The sequence below is a fragment of the Hippocampus comes genome, unplaced genomic scaffold (assembly GCF_001891065.2).
Source record: "Hippocampus comes isolate QL1 unplaced genomic scaffold, H_comes_QL1_v1.1 scaffold124, whole genome shotgun sequence".
Lineage (NCBI taxonomy): Eukaryota > Metazoa > Chordata > Actinopteri > Syngnathiformes > Syngnathidae > Hippocampus > Hippocampus comes.
The window spans coordinates 827248-851203 of NW_017805075.1; the positions used below are offsets into that span (position 1 = coordinate 827248).

A 23956-nucleotide genomic window follows, 5' to 3' on the forward strand; every position below is an offset into this window, starting at 1 on the left:
TCTTCATTCATCTCATGTTTTTAAAGAGTGTTGTAATCAATCTTTTAAAATACATTAGAAGCAATAATAGCTCGTGATAAAAAGCAATAAAATAAAAGAATCATTTGGATATGTGAAATCTTGAACATTTAAAAAATACAATGCACTTTATTTCTATTAAAAACATGCATGAATGGGAACACTTGAAAGTGTGATTGTCTAAGTGTGGTCGTTTGTCTCTGTGTGCCCTGCGATTGGCTGGTAACCAGTTCAGGGTGTACTCTGCCAACTGCCCGACGACAGCTGGCATAGGCTCCAGCAGACCGGCGACCCTCGTGAGGATAAACTGATTACAAAATGGATGGAAATGGGAACGCTCAAGAGCTCACACTGAACTGATACTGTACAACTGTAACTCGAATACTGTATCAGTGTTTGAAGTTGAAACCCGGGACTGATGTTGACTGATGTCTTTTAATGTAAAAAAAAAAAAAATTTAAGCTGAATTACTAAATATTTGAAGCTGAATCGTGTCAGCTGACAAAAATGCAATGTGACAAATGTTACGTTAAAAAACAAATCAGTGTTTGAAAGTTAATCTTAAAAATATATATTCTTGTCGTTGTTTGCACGCGCGTGCGTGCGTTCGTTTGGCTTGAGAAGGTAGGTAAATTCCGGCTTTCCCTTGGAATGGACCAATCAGCAAAAAGAAGGGTGGAGCCTGAAACAGCCCACTGCAGTACTTGTCGGAAGTTGTCGCGCAGGTTTGACTGGTGGTGCTTCTTAATGTTTGATCCTGTCGTTTCTTTTTGCGTGGACTCCTCGCGGGACGACAACACGAGAGGCAGGGAAGGCGAACGGAGACCTTTCTTTACAATCAGGTGAAGACTTGCCTCTCATTTGTGAAACTCTCTTGTCATTTGTTTTGGGCGTTGGAGGAATTGTTGAGTTGCTGAGGGCAAGTCCCCGCATGCCCGGAGTCTTTAATACACGTGGGACCTTTTTTTTTTTTTTTTTTTTTAAATAATCTTTCCTTGTTTTCATGTCCTTTATTCGAAGCTTTGTCCCTTTCTATTGATTCATTTGTTTGTCTCTTGACTTGGAAACTCTTTTACCACCGAACTCTACTCGACATATGTCAATCCTTGACGAGATAACAGTAGTTGAGGCGAATGTAAAAGTGAACAAGTTCGAATGTGATTGGGGTGAAACTCAAAACAGCTCCGGCAGAGGATCTGGCATGGCGACAATGTGCAAAATGTGAGTGGCAACGATCAGATTGACTGTTTTAAATTTGCACATGGAGCATCCAAAGAAGGGCAAGAGCCGGAAGGAATTAAGCACCTGTATTGTCTTCATCTTATCACGCGGGCAGAGGCGTCAAGTTGTGTTACGTTCCTTTCAGAGAATTAGCTGGCCAAAGTACTCACACACTGTACTTCAGTACACGTCCTTACTCTTGTTAAAAAAAAAAAAAAGAGTACCGTAAAAGTGGAAGTACTTTTTCTAAAAAAGCACAGTCTCTGGAATGTAAGTACAAAAGGAATTTTAGAATTCCTGTTTTGATAAACGGGACACAAGTGAGGTAAACCAACTTCTCTAAGTCCATCTAGTGCCCCTCTTTTATTAACTTGCATTATATTTTTGAATGCCAGAAACTGGTGGCTTTTGACCTCGGGCTAGGCAGAGAGATTGAGGAAATGGTATAAAACTGGCTGAATGCCAATTTAGCCTTGCCTGTATTTCATAAGATTTATATATTTCAATTGCATATCCAATTTCCATTCGTTTGAAATACCATATTTTTCTGACTACCTGTCGCACTTTTTTCATAGTTTGGCTGGTCCTGCAACTTCTACTCAGGTGTGATTTGTATAGATTTAGATTTAGATTAAAGTGCACCCAAAATCCTTGTCTACGGCAACGAACAAGTTTGGGTTGGATTTGAAAGTGCTGCTTCAAAGTACTGATTTTTCTTTTTTTTTTTCTTTTTTTTTTAAATGGCTTATCTTAACTAGAATACCATGTCGAATTGTGGCCAAAGGTGGATTCTTGGTCAGTTACTGCGCAGGATTCTAGTAAATGTAAGTCATTTTAAACTAAAAAGAGAAATGTTTACATATTTGGAAGTGGAAGTTTAGTCCAAGTGGAACTTGTTTGCTGCCATCAGCAAAGGGTGGATCAAAAATTCACTCTGGCACCCTAACACCACTTTGACAGTGTGTGTTCAGAGAAGCAGAGCACATTCAATTTCCATTAGTTTCTGAATGCAACCTATATTACAAACCAAGAACCTATATTATAAACCAATCAGCAGCTCATGCTTGAACTGTTTCCATCTGGACTGCCTGATGCATTGGAACTCCGGCTCTCCTTTTTTGCGCACGTTGATCGAAACTGCACCTTTGAACAAGGGAAATTGTGTGTGGGGGGGGGGGGGACTTTAGTTTTGGGGTAGTTCTAATTGTGCAACTCTAAACACAATGTTTGTCATCGTTTTCAGTTCAGGTCAAGGTTAGTCAATCACTTTTTTTCCTTTTTTATCTGTACCCGTGTTCATTGCTCACGAATATTATGAAAAGGTCACCAACATGGTGCCCATCGGCATCAGGTATCCCTTGAGGACCACGAGTAGCCCACTGGTTTGTTCTAAAAATAGCTTGCCAATGATGGTACATTGTGATTTCCTAGGATTTGCAGAAAAAGAAAGGTAAACATTTTCAGAAATCATCAGTTTACATATTGTGAGAAATCATGAACATGATAAATGTATATTATTAATAATGGCATCATTTAAGGTCATGTGTGCAAATGTGGTTTTTCAGAACTTTGTAGCCCTTTGTGTTAACCAGTAGGCCAACGCAAGAAGTGGCTTTCAGTTTCAAAAAGGTTATTTTAGTTTCAATATTTTCCATCTGTGCGTCCGTCTACTGCTAGTTCTCGGCTTTATTTGGTCTCCCTTCCACAGGTCGGCAGGAAAGCGTTGCTGACAATGTACCAGCCCAACAAAAAGAGGAAAACCTCACTGGTCCTCTAAAGCCAATTCCAACTGTAATCGGGAAGCAAATAGAAAATGCCAGTGGAGGCCATCCGGCAGCCGGCGAGGCCCGGCGCTTCGGCGACATTTCCTCGCCTGCGGCCCAAGGGCCCGGTGGGTCCCGAATTCTACCGGCAAAGTTCATCTTCGGCCGTCCGACCCAAGCAGAGTGCTGTGGAGAGGCTGGAGGCGGACAAGGCCAAATACGTCAAGAGCCAGGTGGCGCTGTCCAAGCAGCAGCCGGTCAGGCCTCCCGACGTGCGCAAGCCTCTGCTCAGCCCAGTCGCCAGCACTCTCAGGCCCGCCAAGAAGACGCCCGGCCAGCCAAAGAGCAAACAGGAGTCCGTCCAGCTCGACCTCGAGCATCTGAGCAGCCTGATCAGTGACGTGAGCGACAGGCCCAGTACGGTTGCGAGCGCAGAATTCCTTGATGACTCCCCTCAGCCGTCTTCCCCGAAAAAAGACCCGCCAGACCCACCGTCCCATCCTCACTGCTCCAGTCCCACCCAGGTGACTCAAGTCAACGTTACTTCCACAGCACATTGATAACCACAGTTGGAACAAAGTTGCTCTACCTAAAACATACAAAACTCTAATTAATTATAAAACAATAATGACAAAATGAAAGATTTTTTTTTTCCTGAGCTCCCTTTATACTGCCCCTTTGAAGTCTCCAAAGTCCAGTATAAGGGTGTTGGGATCATAGATATTTTCAGAGGTTGATGTGGGCACAAGTAATGACGTTGACAATTTTTTTCACTTTGTGACATAAGGCGACATGTTTAGTGTTTTACTGACCCTGTGCCATATCCTCAACTCTTATTGACACATGCTTAACATTTTACAAACGTCATGTCAGCCTCTACAATGCTATGCAAAATTTTGCAGATTCACTTTGAAAAATGTGCAGGACTCTTTCACGCCAACATTGATATATTGTACACCTAAAATTACAGTGGTCATCAATTCATTCTTTTTCATGAGATGCAAGTTTGGTAGATGAGATTTTTTTTTTTTTGTCTCCCGACATTTATTGTGTAGCACAGGGGTGGCCAACCAGTCAGAGACGAAGAGCCAATTTTTTTTACTGTGTTACTGCAAAGAGCCGCATTATACCCATCCTTGCGCATGCACACACACACACACACACACACACACACACGCACTCACGCGGGTGCCCACCAGTGCACTCGCGCACATATGCAAGCACACTACGATGAGCAACAGTCGGAACGGGCTGAAAATGAACGAAAGCTAAAGATACAAACAAACAAATCTTTATTTTTCCCAGCCATTTCCTCCTCCCACCACGACCTGCGACCAGTTTGCTGGCTCCCGGTCGATTGGGATCAACGAATTGTGCACCCCTGCCTTAAAATCAGAGGTAGTTAGCACTAGCTTAGCACTTAGCGCCATTTTTTGCACATGAGCTGTGATGCAGTCATCTGATTGGTTGCCCTCTATGTCAATCATGTAACCGGGATTGATGATAGGCTGACGTAGTACGTTCTGTGTATTTAGCGCCTTGTTTGAATGGCAGCGCCACTGCCGAGGCGTTTTCGACGCTTGTCGTGTGAAAGCCCGGGAGCCGCATTGAACCAGCCAAAGAGCCACGAGCCGCGTGGTGTAGCACATCAGGTTTTCACAATAACAAGTCCACTCGCGGTGATATTTGTTGCTCAGTTAAAAATGCAGCTGTTATAAACATGTTGCTCTTGTAACAACTGACCTCTTCAACTAGGTGAGACTGAAAGCGGACCGGGTAGAAAGTTCCGGATCGACGGCGGGCACGGTTCGTCGAGTGGACGTCATACCTCAAGCCGCCAGTGGGCGAACCCCTCGCAGGCCACCGCTGTTCATCCGCCAACCGCTTCAGCCGATGCCGTTACACCCGCAGTTTCCCCTGCGCCCGACTATTACGCACCTCCTCCTCCGCGCGAAGGCCCCTCCGTCTCCTCTGAAAACCGTCGCCGCCACGCCTAAAGCAGATCAGCCTCCTATCTCTCCAGTTCCCATCTTCCTCACTCTGCCCCCTCCGTCCCCGGCCTTCACCCATCTATCCGGCTCCCCTCGCAGCAGGAAACGTCCGTCCCTGACCCGCTCCAAATCTGACATGAGCGAGCAATTTTCCCGAGCCGGGACAGAGTTGGAGCGCTTCTTCAACCTGTGTGGTTTGGACCCCGCGGATCTGCAGGAGTTTCCCGGATCCACTTCTGACATTGTGTCTCTGGCCCGCTTCCGCAGCGTCAGCGCTCCGGGGTCAGAGTGCGCCGCTTCCGGCGGGCCTGACGAAGATGCTGAGGAGGCTGAAGAGCGCGTTCCCTACGGCGTCTCGGTCATTGAGAGGAATGCCAGGGTGATCAAATGGCTTTACGGCCTGCGGCAGGCAAAGTGAAAGTGTTTCCCATTGGGGTTGCAAATGGTACAACATTTCCATGAGGAATATTGTGAAACTCTCTGTGGGAATTAATGGGAATGAACTGAAAATTTCGGGGAGTTTGATGGTAAGCTTTTAGGTTCAGGCAGCACAGTGTACCTAAGATTAGTGCACATACACTTTATAGTTTTGAGTTTGGGGGTTCAAATCTGAGCTTCCTGTTTGCACATTAGCCGGAGTGCCTGTGCGTGGGGTTTCTCCGGGTATTCCGGCTTCCTCACCCGTTCCACAATCATGCATCTCAGTTTAATTGAAGACGCTAATTCAGTGATGTCCTTAATGAATGGAAATAAACCTGCACGCAACTTACCTTCATGGCTGGTTAATTCCTTCTGCACGGAAATAAACTAGCCACCCATGTTTTGCAAGACAGGCTTATTCAAAGCCGACCTTGCTATTTTCCCAAGTTATTATCTTAAAAGAAAAAAAATATGCAGACTGTCACTCTTTGGGTGGCATAATGGTGCATGGCTGTTAAAGTTCTCTGCAAGCGTCAACCTTCAGTTTGACAAATTATTGGTTTATTCCCAGTAATTCATATTAATTCCCCCAAAAATATACCAACTCGGAAAAGCTCCAGAACCTTGCCATCCTGCTTGCCATGTATGAAACTTTGAACCTTGACGCAGCATCCCAAAATTGCAGGCTGGCAGTGTTGCACTGTGCAAGTGTAGAAATGTACATTAAAAAAAAAATCTATGGAGCCTAAGGCATTAATTGGGCGGGGGGGGGGAGCAATTGTGGCCCTGGAATATGAATAATGTAAGCACAAATAGTCATTTGTCATTCTCATGAAAAACTTGGACATCCAGGTAAGAATATGTGTACAGTATATACCTCCACTTGAAACGACAATACGGGCCCGACTTTTAAGGTTGTAGTCTTTGCCACAAAAGCAAGCTGGCTTTCACATCTGTTCAAATAACTCTTGGTAATGATTACTGACAATGTTAGACTTTTCAGAATATCTGTGTAACTCATTCCCAACCTAAAACAAAAATAAATCAGAATAGCGACCTCTCGATGTTTCTTACTTACACTCCCATTTGCTGACCCGATTGTCCAGTGCATAGCCACAGCTCAGTACTTTGACCACAACTTATTTTGTTCACTACAATTATTCCCCCTGCCTCTCATTATGGCCGGGGCCTTGTAATTATCTCACACTAACTGTGACGCCATAGGGAGATATTTAATTCGGTGGCCATGTCGAAGGTCCCAAAATTGAACAGGAAGGCAGCCATTTTGGGGGCAGGAAGGCATGCTCATGGCTTAGTTTGTAATGTTTTGTTTTTGCTTGACTAGTGAGCATCGTCCTACTGGCATTGAAAACCGGACAGTCAAATGATTCAAATAAGAGTTGTCAATGTTTTTTTTTTTTTTTTTTTTGAATGCCTAGCTTGTGAATGATGCTTTCACGTTGTCATTTGTTTTTGTTGATGTCCTTAAGCGCAACTGATTATTTCCTGGTGATTATTTTGCGAATGATGAGATATTAGCTGTGAGAGTTTATTTATACGGTTGTAATTTACTGATACCTTATTTGGACAAAGGTGTTCGAAGTGGTGCAATTATTTTATTTTATTTTTTTAATCTGATCAAGCCTGGGCTTGATCAAGTTATTCAATCTTGTCAAATGGTACATGTGCAGAATCTGAGCTCCCAAACAGTTGCAATGGCAGTTTGGTGCATCAGAGTTGAGTTTTAGAATGGAAACTTGTCAAATAAACAGTTGAACTCAGAAAATACAATCTTGTTTATTATTTATAAGAAACTCGGAAAAACTCCTGATCATTTAGTCATGCGAGGATGTTATGTGAAAGCTTCCACACTTTTGGAAATGTCCCCCCCAAATTGGAAATTTTCCAGTGGAATTAACAGGATGAAACCAGGATTTACAAAATTGAAGCTTTAGCTCTGAGAAAGAACTTGAAGGTCACCTTTTGTAAATTGTGGGTGTGGGTGTGTTTCTCATTTCAATACGAAAAGAGCATTTGAGAATCAAGGGGTGAGTTACAAGTATGGTCATGAAACAAATTAAACTTAATGTTATTATTATATATTATTATTAATTAAAAAAAATGAAAATGCTTTTAAACAAACTCAAATTAACCGAAATTGTCTTTCCTTTGAAAACTGTAATTATACGTATCTGAAATGTCTTTTTTTTTCCCATCTTTGTTAATATCTTACATGAGATTTTGGGGTTTATTTTAAATCCCTATTGCTGTACAATCTGTACAGAAGAAGGAGGGTCAAGCCTCATTTGAGAATCGTCGTGTACTCTATTACACGACGCTTGGTGACCGACAAATACTCCGTATTACAAAGTCAAAAGAACTAAAACTAATATTACAACAAAAATGAAAATAAAGCATTTTTAAACAAATAAAAACAACAATCCTGCTCTTGAAGATTAATTCAAACTAACTGAATTAGAAAAATACACACAGGCAACCTTCAGTTTCTATTCTGTGTTCAGCAACATTCACCACAGCTGTTTGATTCATGAAAATGTCCAAGAACGCCACTTGTGTGCCATTTTGTGACTTTCCAGTCTCTCTGTGGTGATTGGCTGATGGCACCTGGTGACATTCTGAATTCAGTGGCCACTTCCTTTTTGAAGCCTTGTCCTGTTGATCAATCATCTGGCCCCATCTTGGTCTCATGATGTCAGAATGTGAACGTCGTGATGAAGAGGACTCTTTCAAAAACAATTCAAATGGAAGCAAGAAATCACATCACAGCTCATGTGAGTCATCACCCAATTCTGAGAATGTGACTCATCGCGCAGCCTCTCCTCCTGAGGAGACATCAAACTGTGTTCTCTCTCCTCTGAAGTGTGAAGCCTCAGCCTGTTTCCTGTCTCTGTTATGAGGTCGACGGTGACAGATGTGGCAGATGACTTTCCCGCAACGCATCCCACCTGTAAAGATCTGGAGCGATAGGTTTTCTTTTCCTACACCTTCTCTCATGAGGTGGCAGCTTTTAAAGGCGATGTCAAAAATGGTCTTTTCAATAACATGTTCTAGGGAGCAGAATAATCCACTAACATTCGGCCATCCAAGGAAGCTGACATTTTATGCAGCATGACACCCTGCTGTCGACTGGAATTGACATCAAAGACTTTTTGGATTTAGGTTGTGAATGTCACATGACCTAACCCAGCAAATACAATACAATACATCCTGATTTATATCGCGCTTTCACAACAGCAGCAGCTGTCGCACAGACGGACATTCATCTTCTTTCATATTCCCCAAATACAATATTAATCAGAATACTGTGCTTAGACTGTTGGGGGCACGTGTATTCATGTAAAGAAAACATTTGGCTTGAAATTTCCTTTACAACGAAACACATTCCGAGTTAAATCTATTTTTGTTACATGCCACGTTGCAGTTACGGCTTCCCTCAGCGGGCCATATGGACGGTGAAGTCAAATGTTTACTCTTCTTTTCGTATCATTGCATGAACACAACAAAGTGGCGGATTATAAATTTTGAAATCCTCATGGATTACAAGTTTTTAAAAACAAATTTAAAAGTAAACATAATACACATACATCGACACTTTGTGCAAATCAAACCATCACATCGCTTTGAAGTCCACTACCTTAATGTCAATGCTATCATCTCATCAAAAAAATGCCAAAGACCTCTAACAAACAACATCTATTGTATCTGGGGATGCTATAACCCATAAAGCAACACATATTTGAATAAAAAAGGTGGAGCAACACCTGAAGAGAGATAATGTAAAAAAAACTCATGGGCATATTCTTTATCCTCTGCAAAGAATGACATACAGGTGCTGAGGAGTTGTGAAGTCCCCTTTGGTTCTGTGTGTATCCCGATGTCTGTATTATCCTGCCCTCATGGTCAAGATGTGCACACCGGGGAGCAGCATGATCATTAAATTCAAGTTTAAATAAATAAATAAATAAATAAATACATTTATATATATATATATATATATTTTATAATTTGTAAAAAGATTCATTATCACGACCATGTGTTATTAAAAAGTACAATATTGTTCGAGTGCCATTTTTCTCATTAAAATACAAAACAGAATAAAAATTGTTGCTCGCTGGAACAGATTAATGGCATCTCTGTTTATTTCAATGGGGATAAATGACTTGAGATATGTGTGTTTTGAGTTACGAGAACGGTTGTGGAACAAAGCAAACTCTTATCTCAGGGCACCACTGTGTAAAGAAAACAAGAGTCTGTTTCAACAAATATCTTAAGACGCAAATTAGCACGTGAATCTAGTTGAATGGTTGAAATGTAGAAAGTAGACCGAAACCAGTCAAGAACTATAGAAAGAGTCAATATATGGAGAATATCTCTGAATCTGGAAATTTTATTGTGAAATTTTGGGAGTGTTCCAACTAAATTCCACTGTATATGTCCTGAATGATCTGAACAGATTAAAGTTGGAATTGATTGAATTGGTCAAGAAATGTGGAAAGACAAGGTACATTTGTAAAATACATCATAATTTGGGAATGTGGGGAAGGGAAATTTGTTGCCCAGATGTCATGAGATGATAAGTTGGAAGTTGGAATGCCTCACATTCATTTAGAAATATAAAAGGAGGTAAATATGTAAAATGCCCGCACTGGTTTGGTAATGTTGTCATGGAAAGTGTGGAAAAATGGAAATCGGAACTTTGTGGCGTTTATAAAAATAGTTCCCAATGTTGCGCTGAACCTTCAGAAAATGGAAATGTTTTGACTCAGTTAATAAGTTGTGAAATCTGGAAGTGTGTGATCAATTTAGAAAATGTTCCAATTCATTTGATTGCTTTTTTTCCATGGAAAATGCGGAATTGTGGTCATTTGGTAAAATGGAAAACATATTCCCCAATTTGCGCGTGGGTCCCGCATAAAATAAAATGCGTGTGAGTGTGCGCGCGCGCGCGCGCCCGCGCGTCTGCATCCCCCTGCTTCCGCTCTCAGCACGGTGGTGGACACAGAACGGCTGAGCACTCGCGAACATGGGAGTACAGATTGAAACCATCAAGCATGGCGATGGTGGGTTATGCTCGCCGTCTTGTTTTCTCCGAATTGGTTTGTTATTGTTGTCGTCGTCCACATTCCAACGGTGCTGTCCCGTGTGTGTCTGCAGGGCAAACGTTTCCCAAGAAGGGGCAGCGCGTCGTGGTGCACTATATCGGTGAGTGAGGAGCCGGGCTACAACAGCGTCAAACTTCATTGTTTCGCCTTTAAAATAATCATAATAATTCCACCATTGTTTGCTTTCGACGTTGCGGCTAAATGTCCTTTTGTCGCGAACTGGGCTGGTTTGTTTCCACTTGGTTTTGGGGTGGAAAATGTTCCTATTTTCCTTTGGCTAGTGGTGAAGCGCTAAGTCAATTTGGCTTTTTAGCTTTGTCCCAAGATGTTGCTAAAGGAAATAATTAGTCTTTAATTTGTGTATTTAACGACAGCACCTTTAATCTAGGCTGCTAGTTGTTGTTTTTTTTTTACGGTTTGGGTGAGTTAGCGGCAGCCGAGTGTTTTTTTTTCTGTGCCACCCGGACCCCGTCAAGCTAGGCGGCTAACTTTAGCTAATCTGCTAACTTGCTGCAATCCTTCCTCTGTTCAGTCAAACTTGTTTTCGTATCTCTTGATGCTTATGCCCAGGGAGTCTGTTCGAACCGTGAAACGACGTCAATGTATAATCGGCGAGAACAAGCTAGTGTGAAGGGTGGAATGTCATGACAATAATCACGGGTCTGATGTGTTGAAAATTAAAAAAAAAAAAAGATCTTTTGAAATAAAAAATCAAAAGTGTCCGGTTGTAAGGATTTCTCAAACGTTTCGATTTGCCGAGGCAAACCGTCAATATATATCAAAACGCACAATTATTTTTTCTTTGATTTGTGATATTTTGTGTTTGTTTGTTTCATTTTTCTGTACTGCAGATGAAACTATTTTGGTCTTACTAAAGGTCAACAACACATAAGCACACATTAGTCTATTAATAAAATCAAATACAAAAGCACGCATCAAAACCTTAAAAACGTTCACTTATACCTGCAAAGTACAACAACACTTAAATATTCAGTAAAACAAACCAAACACATCAGGCGTACGTTTCACTACAATTTGTATTTTGATGCTTGTAAGTCAAAAAAGAAAAGCTGGCAAACAAACAAATTGAAGTAAAGCAGCATGGGTATGTCATGGCCAGATTTGGAATCAGTGCAAATAGTAAAAATATGGAGACCAGTGTTATCTGTTACAATGGTCTTTCCCAACATACACAAAAGATTTTTGGTAAAAAATGTTGGGTGCCACCAAACCCATGTCGGGCCCTATTATCTGGACAAAACCACTCTTCGCACACCTCCAACCACAGGATCATTTTATCTGGCAATAGGACATAAGATAGCCAGGTGTGAGATGTCCTTGGTCAGGAAAGAAAAAAAAATAGCTGGTCTTGTCTTGATGCGTGTACTGGCCCTTTGTTGGCACGTTAAAGTCAAGTGAAAATCGTGGCAAACTGGTGTTGATGCAGCCTCACATGCAAGATGAGTGTGACACACCCTCCCTGCGGTCAGGTACACTGGAAGACGGGAAAGTGTTTGACGACTCGAGGGGCCGAGGGAAGCCGTTCAAGTTCAAGATCGGACACCAGGAGGTCATCCGCGGCTGGGAAGAAGGAGTCGCTCAGGTGAGGAGCGGAGCTCAGCCTTTCTCCAACCGCAATGGTGAACCCGCACATAACCTCCTCCTGGCCTCCGCAGATGAGCGTAGGTCAGCGGGCCAAGCTGATCTGCTCGCCGGACTACGCATATGGCAGCAAGGGCCACCCGGGCATCATCCCCCCCAACGCCACGCTCACCTTTGACGTGGAGCTGCTGCGGCTGGAGTAGGGCTCAAGCGCCCTTGCCGCTTTGCTTCGTTCCACTCAAATTGCCAGGGTGAGACGTACTTCGGCACCACTTGATTCCCAACTCGTCATACCGCCGAAATTCGGACTTGCATCCAATTGCCTCATAAAAGTACAGGATGTCTAGACCAGCGGTCGGCAACCTTTGACACCGAAAGAGCCATTTGAACCCGGTTTCCACGGAAAAGAAAACACTGGGAGCCGCACATCTAAAATGAAAAAAAAAAAAACTTCTACTACTTTACCACAGCATGTTTCTTATGAAATCCACGTGCTACAGAGAAAATTACATTTTATTCATTTAATGAACACATTTTGAACATTTTGAATTCTTGAAAAATAATAACAATGAATGTCTCTTTCAAATAAATTAAAAAGCTGAATTTAAATTGTCCATGTAGCAAACGAAAGCAGAAAAATGCCATGAGGCGTCATCCTTATATCCATTTATCTTATCGAAAATGAAGCCTTGCCAGAAGCCCAAAACATCAGGCAAAGCACTCTACTAATAGCCGATAAAACAATTCTTCCAATTATTTGTGTTTATTCATTTGGAATACTATTAATCGCAAAGGACTGTGGATGCATGTGAAGTTAGGGGGTGTCAAACGTACGGCCTGTGGGCCAGAACCCGCATGTCCGTTGTTCCAATCCGGCCTGTCTGGATTTAAAACATATTTGCTGCAATTTTGCTTTTGCTGCGTTTGCAATCATTCACTCATTCCTGACTCCCTAATCACTACAGAAGGATTTTCAGCGGTCATTTTCGAGAACTATCTTGGTCCACAAGTAAAAGTATTCAATCCAGTCACACTCAGCATTTTACACGGATTCTCGCTACTACTAGCAGAGGTGGGCACCCTCATTCCCGCGAGTCCGTCAGTGAGCTGCCGCCAGTACTTCAGGCCAGCGCAGTCCGTCCGTGTCATCGGCAACAGCCAATCGGTGTCAAATAAGGACTTGCGGTCACACGGAGGTGCCGTGCCGCACACCTGCCATGCAGCCAAATACAGAAAAAAAAACAATCTTGTATACCATTTAGTTCAGGGGTGGGCAAACTTTTTGGCTTGGGGGCCACATTGATTTTTAAAATTTGACAGGTGGACCGTAGTTTGCCCACCTCTGATTTAGCACCACAGACCTCAAGGAGGTGTCCCATATTGTTTTTATTTTACCAATCACCACGCCGTGCGTATCTGTTGTTTTTCTTTATTTGGCCGTGTGTCAGCTTGTGCGGCGCCATCTGTGATGTGGAAAAATGTTGTTCTCCACGCCGAGGGGGGACAGACTGGGCCCACGTGGGTCAGCCTGAAATACTGACGGAAGCAGTGACAGACTAACGGACCTTCCGTCCTTCTGACAGAATGCCCGCCTCTGATTATTAGTGCACTTGAGTCGTTTTGTTAGTGTGCCGAATTGTCTTGACTCTTGAGGACACAGAGTGTACTAGTTAATATATGCACCTCAAGCTTTTCATTAGAGTTGTCAGGAACAAATCTTTTGAGAATTACCTCTTATCAATCATTCAATGAAATATCTGGGTATCGTGCTTGCTTGCTGGCTCCAGTGGAGCGCTGTGAACACTTTCCGGATGCACTGTAAAGCAACGCCAAACCGTGCATTGAGGTTTATGTTAAATACAAAGAACAATAAAAAGATGTTTTTATTGTTCTTTGTATTTCTCCCCGAGTGTGTGCGCGCGCAAGCATCTGCAACAAAAGTCTGTATGGTAAATATGGACAGTATTGCAAATATGTTTTTTAAATTATGTAATTTTGACGCACAAATCTTGGCGTAGACCAGGGGTAGGGAACTCCAGTTCCTCGAGAGCCATATCCTGCCTGTTTTGGGTCCCTCCTTACTCCAACACGCCTGATTCAATTGTTCAGGCCTCGACAGAGCTTGCTGATGAGCTGATCATTTGAATCAGGCATGTTGGAGTAGGGAGGGACCTAAAACTGGCAGGATATGGCTCTCGAGGAACCAGAATTCCCTACCCCTGGCGTAGACGAAGCCGATTATTTCCAAAGTATTAATTTTTTACCATTTGTGCTTTGTTTTGAACACACTGTAATGCGCTGTTTTTGTGTTGAATGCAGGTCAAATCCTATCTTGGGAACATGGAGGAAAATCCAGACGACTCCTGCATAGGACCTACAATGTCTGTACCTTCACTTGTCCACTCTCCTTTTCATATGTGTACCACTTCATTTTAGTTTGGACTTTCTACTCAGTCCTAGCTCATCAAATCCTATCTATTTAGACATGCTGTGATGTATTTTCATGAATTTTTTTTCTTTTTTTAATTTTCACCATTGACATTTTTTTGTACAAGTACTGAATCTGTCTCATTTCTTCTGGCTCTACGGCCTTTCTATCATAGTCTTAATGCGTTTTCTTCAAAAGGAATTGTTTTGACGTGGAGCTGTTTGTTCGAATGGCCATGGCGCTTAGTTATCGGGCAACATCACACAGACATCTCATCACTTGGAATTGTTGAATCAAGCACACGGACGGAGCCGCCTCCAGCTATCTACAATTGTTGTCAGCGACACTTATTTATGAGCGCCCGGTGATATTAGCGCTCAGACACTCACGGGTGGATGCTTTTTTTGCCTCGATTTTACTGCTGGAAACAAAAAAAAAATGTGGGAAAAATTTACTGTCCCAAAAAAAGTTTGTGGCAAAAGGTTTGTTGCATGAAACTTTCCCCCCCAAGAGGCACCTTGCAGTTTGTGATTGCGTTTATTTCAAGGAGTTTTGTGTTACACGCTGTGGATGTTACATTCTGTTCCTTACTCTTCACAATAAAAGAGTACAGTCAATGCAAGCGTCTCAATGCTTTAGGACAGATCACATTTCAGGAGCAATCGTACATTTGCAGGTTAGTATATACAGTACATTTATATTTGAACCAAAAAAGATTGTTTTTGTGCAACGTGCAGATTCAACCACTGTTGAATTGAGCAAGAAAACTACCCCTGAAAACCAAAATCTATGTACTTTTCTATTGTGTAAGGCTGAAATTAGTTACTGTACCTCACTTTTATTAAGCGCTGAGGATTTTCTAAATGAACACAAAAATAAGCTATGGGGAAACATTCCTCAGATGTGACATTGAATGTCAAACTTTATCCTCTGTTGTAGCTGACTATACTGTATTAACAAACTCACTGCTTTATTCCATACATAATAAACACAGTTGAAAAATAGACCCAAAATGTTATCTTAAAAATGCTTTCAAAACCATTTGCATTCATCAAGTCATGGATCACATGGTCTTTGAATAACGTTCAGTCCACACACACACACACACACACACACACGCTCAAGTATTTCTGGGCAAAAGAGGAAAAAGTTAGGTGCTTTTACACTGTCACAAACTGTTAAGTGGCACCTGTAAAGCTTTTTACATTTTTGCAAGTCAGTCTCTCCCAGGAAATGCTACTGGAAAGAAAATACTGTACATGACAAATGATCATTTGCCTTCTCCTACAATTTAGTTCATTGGAAATTATGTCTGAGTAGAAAATGTCTCCACAAAACCGACAATGAGGAGCAAATCGCAGGGTTTCATGCACAAATGAAATGGTATACAGAAGAAAGAGGACAGAGGAGCCCCACAAGTCACACGCTTTGGCATTCTATCAAAATATTCTGGAAAATAATTCTCAACTTCAAACATGGACATTGTGACATAACACGAAAAACATCAGCTCAGTAAATACAGTACTGGAAAAAAAAACCACCTACATGAATGTAGTAGAACAGAAAAGTGAAATAAAAATTGTACCTAAATGTTTGAAAACAAACTTCTAAAAGTTGCAAATATAGTGTCCTGCAGGACACCAATAATCTGCTTGAACAGCGGTTTGCTTGGACCCTGATATGGAGCTATGTGGTGGCCACTGACAAACCTCTGGACATCCCAACACCTTGGAGACAATTTTGATATCTGATTTTTCTGCCATGGATGCAGCAGACCTCTCTGGATACTTTGCCACAAGTTAGTTGTATTATAAGATAAGGTAAGATAACCTTTATTTGTCCCACACTGGGGAAATTTGCATATTTTAAGAAAAAATATGCAATTGATCTGAAGGTAAATTCTAAAAGAAGCTGTCTTGAATAAAGAACACTTAATTTTTACAGTCACTGTCAATCAAAATCATTACTTTCACAGCATTGTTAGCAAACAACTTGGCTGAGAAGTCATTGTTAATCGTAGCATCCACAGTCATGGCTTCATGGAAAAAAAAAATGTTCACAGATCCGAATTTTGCACACACACTCATAATACAAGCAGGAACAAACAAACAAGTAAAAGGAAACATTTACAATTGTGAAGGATTAAGAGACTTTAGTTATTGTGCTTTTAAGATGGGCCATGATCAAATGCAAAATGGTGTCGGCCATTCTGTGACAATTAATCATGAACTGGCTGTTAGGTAGCCTTTGCAAATCAGTCCATGAGATAAAAGTTCTGAGGAGATGCACTGGATATATCGTTTTTTTGTTTTTTTTAACCTGTATGTTTAAAAAAAAACTCATTGGGTTACATTTATGAAATGAATGGCTACAGGTAAAGCAACATTTCTGCATCTAACAAAAACATTTTGAACTCTGAAAAAAGATGTTCGTTGACTCTTCAAATAAAATATTCACTGTCTATCTGAGTCCGAATATTTATTTTTCCAAGTCACAGAGAACCACAGCAGGTGGATGAACGAGCCACAAGCGGCTCTGGAGCCGCAAGTTGCTGACGCCGAGGCAATCAAGCTCAGCAAAATGTTGCTTTTGACTTTGACTTGTTGCTGCTTGATTAAGAGTGTGATGGCCATTGTTCTGGATCTGAGGGCATTTTAGTTCCTGAATCCTTGTCTGTGGATGGGATGATAAAGAATGAGGCACGCACACTATATGTTCACCGCTTATGGAGATGTTGTGTCACACTGGCCACACCGCTGAAACATTTGAAAAACTTGTTAAAATGTTAAAATATTATTCAACATGCTACCTATGAAGTGAAGTTTTTTTTCTTCAACGTTAGTTGAAAACGTAGTTTATATATTTGTATGCTTTTCTTGCCATGCGAAGTGAAGTTTTGAAATGTGCTTGATTGTGGAGTTTTTACTTGCTACTTTAGTGAGTATGGCATGTGCAAGCAATCGTTATGTTTTTTTTTTCCCTCGAGCCATAAAGGTGGAGGCTTCATGCACTCACTGCAATCTGTTTGCAGGGGGAAACTCCCCAAAAAATGTGAGGAAAAAGTGAAAGTCATAGCTGTGCCTGCAGAAGAATTGTTGTCCATTTAAAACCCTCGTATTCTCCTCAGGCATTTGTGGACATTTTTTTTTTTTAAATCTGGCAATCATTTCAGCTGTGCAAAAGTGATTGTGCATTTAGGTTTACAATTAACTTCAGTTGTGCCCTGCGAGGCGAGTAACCTGACTAATGAGGTTTTCGAGAGACAGGCAAATGTTTTTTTTGCTTTTGATTCACGAGCACAAAAACCATACGAGCGCTGTATGTTGGCCGTCAACTCACTTCACAACAAGCAGCATTTTGGCAAACGGTGAACAATTCTTCAAAAAAACAAAACAAAACAAACAAAAAAAAAAAACGCTTCACTGTGTTCAGTGCCACTACCAGCTTAAACGCAAAATAAAATAGAATGATTCCATGTTGTGTGTGACCAGATAGCCAGCTTAATGCAAACTAATGGTCTCTCTGTGGTGGTGCTAAAGCAACAAGCATATGAAGCAACCCAAGTAGAAAAAGAACATGTCAATTCTCACAGGCGTATATTCTTTATCCTTTGCAAAGAATGACTCATATTACTACTGAGGAGTTGTGACGTAGTCACTGATGGTGTAGTGGGACATTTGCCTGACTTGAGTGCGGGCAGCGTGGGATTGGTTCCCACGCGGGGACGGTGTGGATGTGGGTGTCAATGGTTGCTTGTCTCTACATGTGCCCTGCGACTGACTGCTGACCAGTTCAGGGTGTGGTCTGCCTTCTGCTCAAAGTTACCTGGGATAGGCTTCAGCAACCCCCCCACCCCCACCCCCTTCAGGATAAGCAGTCGTATATTCTTTATCCTTTGCAAAGAATAACTCATATTACTACTGAGGAGTTGTGACGTAGTCACTGATGGTGTAGTGGGACATTTGCCTGACTTGAGTGCGGGCAGCGTGGGATTGGTTCCCACGCGGGGACGGTGTGGATGTGGGTGTCAATGGTTGCTTGTCTCTACATGTGCCCTGCGACTGACTGCTGACCAGTTCAGGGTGTGGTCTGCCTTCTGCTCAAAGTTACCTGGGATAGGCTTCAGCAACCCCCCCACCCCCACCCCCTTCAGGATAAGCAGTGTTGAAAATGAATGGAGTTGGGACATCTCCTTGTATGTCTGTATAATATTGCCCCAAGGTGGCCATGATATGCACACCAAAAGGCAAAATGTATGACAAAAACTCCTACACTACTTTGTTTTTAGAAAGTACAATATTATAGAGTGCTATTTTTCTCTTCAAGAAAAAAAAACATTCCAAAATTTCAGTTTTGGAGGAGGAGGCCGCAACGGATTATTGGCACGTTCATTCATTTCAAAGGGAATAGGCTATTTGAGATACAAGTGTTTTGAGATGTGGTTGGGTCTGTCCCCAACAAATAATGGAGGTCCATTGTATACAGTATCTTGAAGATGAGAACTATTCTTCAAAGTGTATAAATAAGTAACTCCCAAAAATTCACGTCAGTTTTTTTGAAATATTATTTAAGCTGAATGTAACAAGAGCAGCCTGTCCATAAAGGGTATTAAGTTTGAGGAAGGGTGGCGGTTTGAGAAGCCAAGTCAGATGGGTGTTCCACTCACGCTGGGCGATCCGCGTCCTGGCCCGCCGCGTCTCCGACGGAGCGAGTGCAGGGCCACGGCGCAACACCCTCTCAGCAGGGAGCCGATGTGATAGACGGGTGCGATGTCCCGAGGCGCCCCGCGACACAGCCAAGCCAAGGTCGGAACCACCGGTACAGCCAAAGCCAACAGATCCACCAGGAAGTACGGGCTCCAGTGGCAACTCTGAAGCGAATCGTCATTTCCTGCTTCCTCCTTGCCACCCTCCTCCATCTCCAGCACGGTGGCTTCCTGCCTAAGGGGGGTCACGGGGTGGGGTTGGCACACACAGGGCATCTCTAGAGGAGACAGAGGAGGTAAAGCCGTTGAAAATACGACGGGCTCCGCGGGGCTCACGTCCCTTGATGCCGCGGAAATGATGCTCAGCTCCTCTGCGCCCCTTTCCTCGCGGGAAACCCAGGTCATGGTCGGGCTGCAGGCCTGTGAGCGCACCTCCAGCTTTCTCCCCGCCGGAACGCTTGGGACCGGGTCGGCGGGCGCAGTCATGGCAGAGGCGATGGTTTCCTGGGGCTCCTCCTGAGGTAAGTGCAGGAACAAGTGATGATGAGGGAGGTAGCAGCTTCCTGCCAGAGAATGGCAGGAGTGTGAGATGGACACTGCGGCGCCCGCTCGGCACAGCCGGTCACAGCTAGGGAAGAGGGGCGGCGTCCCCTCGGCGCAGTCCTGCTGTGCCGTCGTTTCCAGCAGCAGGTGGCGCGGCGCTCGGCTTGACTCGCCCTGCGGGGCCTCACCACTCAGGTGCCTGCTGCGGGTCAACGTGCTGGCGGGAGAGCAGCCGCAGGATCGAGACCTCCCGCCGAGCCTCGGTTCCTGGGACCTCGTGTATGGCTTGTGGTCGTGGTCTTGCTTCCAAACACCCAGGTTGGACCTCACAGACTCCACCACTTCTTGGAGGTGCTGAATTTCCTTGCGGGCCTCTTTGAGGGCCAACTGGGCCTCCACGCGGTGGCATTCTTCTTCGATCCAGTCTTCCTGCATCCTGTACAGCTGAGTCCTCAGCTCATCTATTTCGTAGTCTCTGTCGTGAAACCCAAGAAAATGGAAAATACTGCCTGTTTTCGAGAGACAATTTATTTTGTTGGGAAACAGCAGGTGCTTTTCCGTGGCAGAATGTAGATGACTAGCACTGACCTGAACTGAAATCAATGACAAAAACTCGCTTGGGGCCGTGCTGCCAGATCACAACTGCCCAGTATTATTTGTTCTTAATTCTCAGAAAAATAGAGCCGAAAGCTTCGTTTCTGAATTGAATTTGTTCCAGGGAATCTGTTTGCCAACCAAAACATTTGTGAACCAAGGTAAAGTCTGTTTTAGCCTCAGAACAAAGTTATGTTTACCTTGTTTTTATTTGTGTGCTTAAAGACCCTGTAAAGAGATGTGTCTCTGAATACACAATACATGTTTGAAGATAATTGCTGAAAACCTGAAGACCGAAAACAATATCACTGCTTTAACCCTGAGCACGGTTAAAGTGAAATGACGTCAACTGGAACCCAAACAAATGTCTTGATTCAATGCAAATAATCAGTCTGTCGAGTATATAAAATAGAGAAGATTTACTGTCGAGAGGGTGAAATTCCAAGGATTTGGGAAATTTTAAAGTCAAACGAGGTTTTTAAACAATTCAATGACGTGTTTGATCAGACTGACCTGTGTTGTAATCTCTCCATGTTGTCCCTCAGTCTGGCTCGCAGGTGTCGTATGCTCACCTCTTTCTGCTGCAGGGGTGTGAGGTACTGCTCCGGGGCAGGAGGCCTGATCCCATGGTTGTCACTACATATTGTATGCTTTGCTTGACGCCTGAGGGAAAAACACAGAGGTGGCACGAGGCACTGTCACATTATGTTTTGGGAATATTGTTGGTGTTTGTTTACTTTTTGTCTGTGTAGAGAATAGCTTGACACAGAGTGATTGTTGCCAAATGTAATGTTGTCTTGTGCTTGCCTAAAAAAAGGTTTTAAAAAACTAAAAAAAAAAACAACAACAAAAAAAAAACATCCAGAACATAAACATAGCGCTTTGTGCTAAAAAGCTAAGTTGCCTACTGTTTTGATAACAAACACAATGTTTTCATCCATTCCTCCATCCATCCATCCATCCATTATCTACCGCTTATCTGGGGTTAGGTTGCATTTAATGTCACTTCAAAATAAAGTGAGAAAAGGTAAGAAGTCATCATACCGGTGGATCTACATTCCAACCCTCACCTATGGTCACGAGCTATGGTTCGTGACCGAAAGGACAAGATCCAGGATACAAGCGGCCGAAACGCGTTTTCTCCACAGGGTGTCCGGGCTCTCCCTTAGAGATAACGTGAGAAGCTCAGAGTTGAGCCGCTTCTCCTGCACGTTGAGTGGAGCCAAATGAGGTGGCTTGTGCATCTGATTAGGATGCTTCCTGGACGCCTCCCTGGTGAGGTGTTCCAAGTGTTCCGGGCATGTCCCACTGGCAGGAGGCCTCGGGGATGACCTAGGACATGCTGGAGAGACTATGTCTTCCAGCTGGCCTGGGAATGCCTCAGGATCCCCCTAGAAGAGCTGGAACAAGTAGTTGAGCAGAGGAAAGTCTGGTCTTTCCTGCTAAAGATGTTGCCCCCCGTGACCCGACCCACGGATAAGCGGTAGAAAATGGGTGGATGGATGGATGGGTGGATGGTAACATACTCCAGATTATGTATTGTACACGAGTTTGTTGCGCAGAGTTATAGTTTTGTTTTTTGTTTTTCACAGAATTGATGGTTTATACAACTGTGATGATAATGTTGGTATTAAGAGGTGGATTAAGTCCCCTCTGACAACCCAAAGGCAAATGCATGGCCTGCCACCATGACTCATCATTTTGTGCAGACGATGAGTCTTTGTACCTTGGCGTAGTAGGATAGATTCGAGGTGTGAGGCTTCCCTCAGTCGCCTTGACCTTCAGCGGGTAGTTGCTGGTGCTGGACATGTCAGTGTGGGTGCATCGTCCGCTGCTGCCACTCGTTCCTGCTGAGCGCCTTGACAGGAAAAAAACAACACTGAGTTGATGTGTCCTAACCATTAGTTGTCAGAGCAAGTGAGGCGTGATCGTACCTGCGCTGACCTAATGAGGGCTTCCTACTTGGGGTGAGAGTTAAGGACATGCTGCCTCTAGTGAGGGAGGCCCTGAGTCCTTCCAGCTAGACTCTGAAAACCAGCAAACATTTGAATGGATTTTGCAACACATGAAGATATGTTTTGAATCTTTGAGGTTCTTCATGCACTGTTTGTTTGTCAATTATTTTTGTTTTGCTAAGCCTTTCGATGCTTTATTTTGCAAAGACAGCGTGCACTCTAAATTTAATTATTTAAAAAAAAAAAATCTTCCAAGAACAAAAAAAAAACATTTCATTGAGATAAAAAGTTGTAATCTTATGAGAGGGCTGTCTTTCCAAGGTTAAAGTGCAAACTTTATCGAGGGAAAAGGTGATGATGGGAAAATGAAGCTTAAAATTTGCTTAATAAAACTTTTATTTTTTGATTCCTCTAGATGGAACTGCCTGTTCAACATTGGGCTGAAACTACACTGACTTGCCATTTCTGACTTGCTCAGAGTTAACAGTGATATTGTTTTCAGTCTTGTGGTTTTCAGCAATTGCCATTGGCTTTGCCAGTTCATGAAGCAAGTTTGAAGCTTCATTTTCCCATCATTACAAAAAGTCATTTTAACATGTAAATTAAACAGAGTCTGATTTATTTTAATAACTGTATGCCTTTTATTCTGGGAAAGACACCTTTATTTCCCAAAAATAAGACTATGTATTGTTTTTAAGTGGCGGCACGGTAGTCAATGAGTTAGCTTGTCCACCTCACAGTGCAGAGGTGCAGGCTTCTATTCCAATTCTTGACCTCCCCGTGTGGAGTTTTCATGTTTTCTTGCCTGCATGGGTTTTCTCCGGATATTCCGGATTCCTCCCACATTCCAAAAACATGCATGTCAGGTGAATGGAACACTCTAAATCAGGGGTGTCAAACTCATTTTAGTCGCGGGCCAATTTGGAGTTACTTCTTCCCTCGGAGGGCCGTTATAACAGTGAAACCGCAAAAGTAGTACTTGTACACAACAAATTAATAGATTACTAGTTTTGAAATCAGTCATGTCAATTATAATAGTTTGTTCAATTATTGTTCGAGTGAGTGTAAACTGGGTAATAAAATTATTGCGAAATCTGGAGCCTAACCCAGCCGTCTTTGGGCAGTAGGCGAGGGACACCCTGAACCGGTTGCCAGCCAATCGCAGGGCACACAGAGACGAACAACCATTCGCGCTCACAATCACACCTAGGGACAATTTAGAGTGTTACATTCACCTGCCATGCATGTTTTTGGAATGTGGGAGGAAACCAGACAGTGGCGGTTCTCGATCAGTTTCACTGAGGGGGCCGGGCTGGGGCCGGGGGTTTTGATGGAGGGGCACATTCAACCCAGGGCTAAAAAGACAAATTCGAAATATTTGACTTTTTATTTCATCAAACTTTGAAAGCATTGTAGTCATAACATTACAGTGATGAGAAAAAAAACAGTATTAGGAGGGCTAAAATATCTGCAAGCGTAACAATACGCCGAGTCCATCTGTTGAGAATATTCAAGCCAGGGGTGGATATGGTACCAGCCTGCCTTGAAGCTCCTTCTCCTGTCCCCCATCAGGGTCCTGGGAAACTGTTTTAG

General features: G+C 43.0%; 3 protein-coding genes across 9 annotated transcripts in view; 2 read left to right on the forward strand and 1 right to left on the reverse strand.

Annotated features, from left to right (window-relative positions):
• Positions 1-668: 668 nt before the first annotated feature.
• On the forward strand, positions 669-7201 carry fam110a (family with sequence similarity 110 member A). 3 transcript variants are annotated; one of them, XM_019865109.1, is made up of 4 exons: positions 669-860; positions 2815-2868; positions 2948-3526; positions 4758-7201. In XM_019865109.1, the coding sequence occupies exons 3-4, from the start codon at positions 3053-3055 to the stop codon at positions 5409-5411; spliced, it is 1128 nt and encodes a 375-aa protein (XP_019720668.1). In that variant the 5' UTR covers positions 669-860; positions 2815-2868; positions 2948-3052; the 3' UTR covers positions 5412-7201. The 3 variants fall into 3 exon arrangements, with proteins under 3 accessions (XP_019720668.1, XP_019720667.1, XP_019720669.1); XM_019865108.1 differs by lacking the exon at positions 2815-2868; XM_019865110.1 differs by lacking the exons at positions 669-860; positions 2815-2868 and adding an exon at positions 879-1239.
• Positions 7202-10381: 3180 nt separating this feature from the next.
• LOC109512970 (peptidyl-prolyl cis-trans isomerase FKBP1A-like) lies at positions 10382-15185 on the forward strand. Its single transcript, XM_019865111.1, has 5 exons — positions 10382-10494; positions 10589-10636; positions 12027-12139; positions 12213-12389; positions 14458-15185. The coding sequence occupies exons 1-4, from the start codon at positions 10458-10460 to the stop codon at positions 12339-12341; spliced, it is 327 nt and encodes a 108-aa protein (XP_019720670.1). The 5' UTR covers positions 10382-10457; the 3' UTR covers positions 12342-12389; positions 14458-15185.
• A 3393-nt stretch (positions 15186-18578) lies between these two features.
• The window catches only part of snpha (syntaphilin a), a 12217-nt gene continuing 6839 nt past the window's right edge, over positions 18579-23956 (reverse strand). For 4 of the 5 annotated variants that reach the window (XM_019865246.1, XM_019865244.1, XM_019865243.1 and 1 more), the window contains 4 exons: positions 22343-22435; positions 22135-22266; positions 20922-21071; positions 18579-20289 (listed from right to left, as the gene is read on the reverse strand). In XM_019865246.1, the coding sequence (XP_019720805.1) occupies positions 19212-20289; positions 20922-21071; positions 22135-22266; positions 22343-22392 (1410 nt within the window). In that variant the 5' untranslated portion in view covers positions 22393-22435 and the 3' untranslated portion in view covers positions 18579-19211. Of the gene's footprint in view, positions 20290-20921; positions 21072-22134; positions 22267-22342; positions 22442-23956 lie in introns of those variants that run through there. The other variant, XM_019865248.1, reaches the window with a different exon arrangement.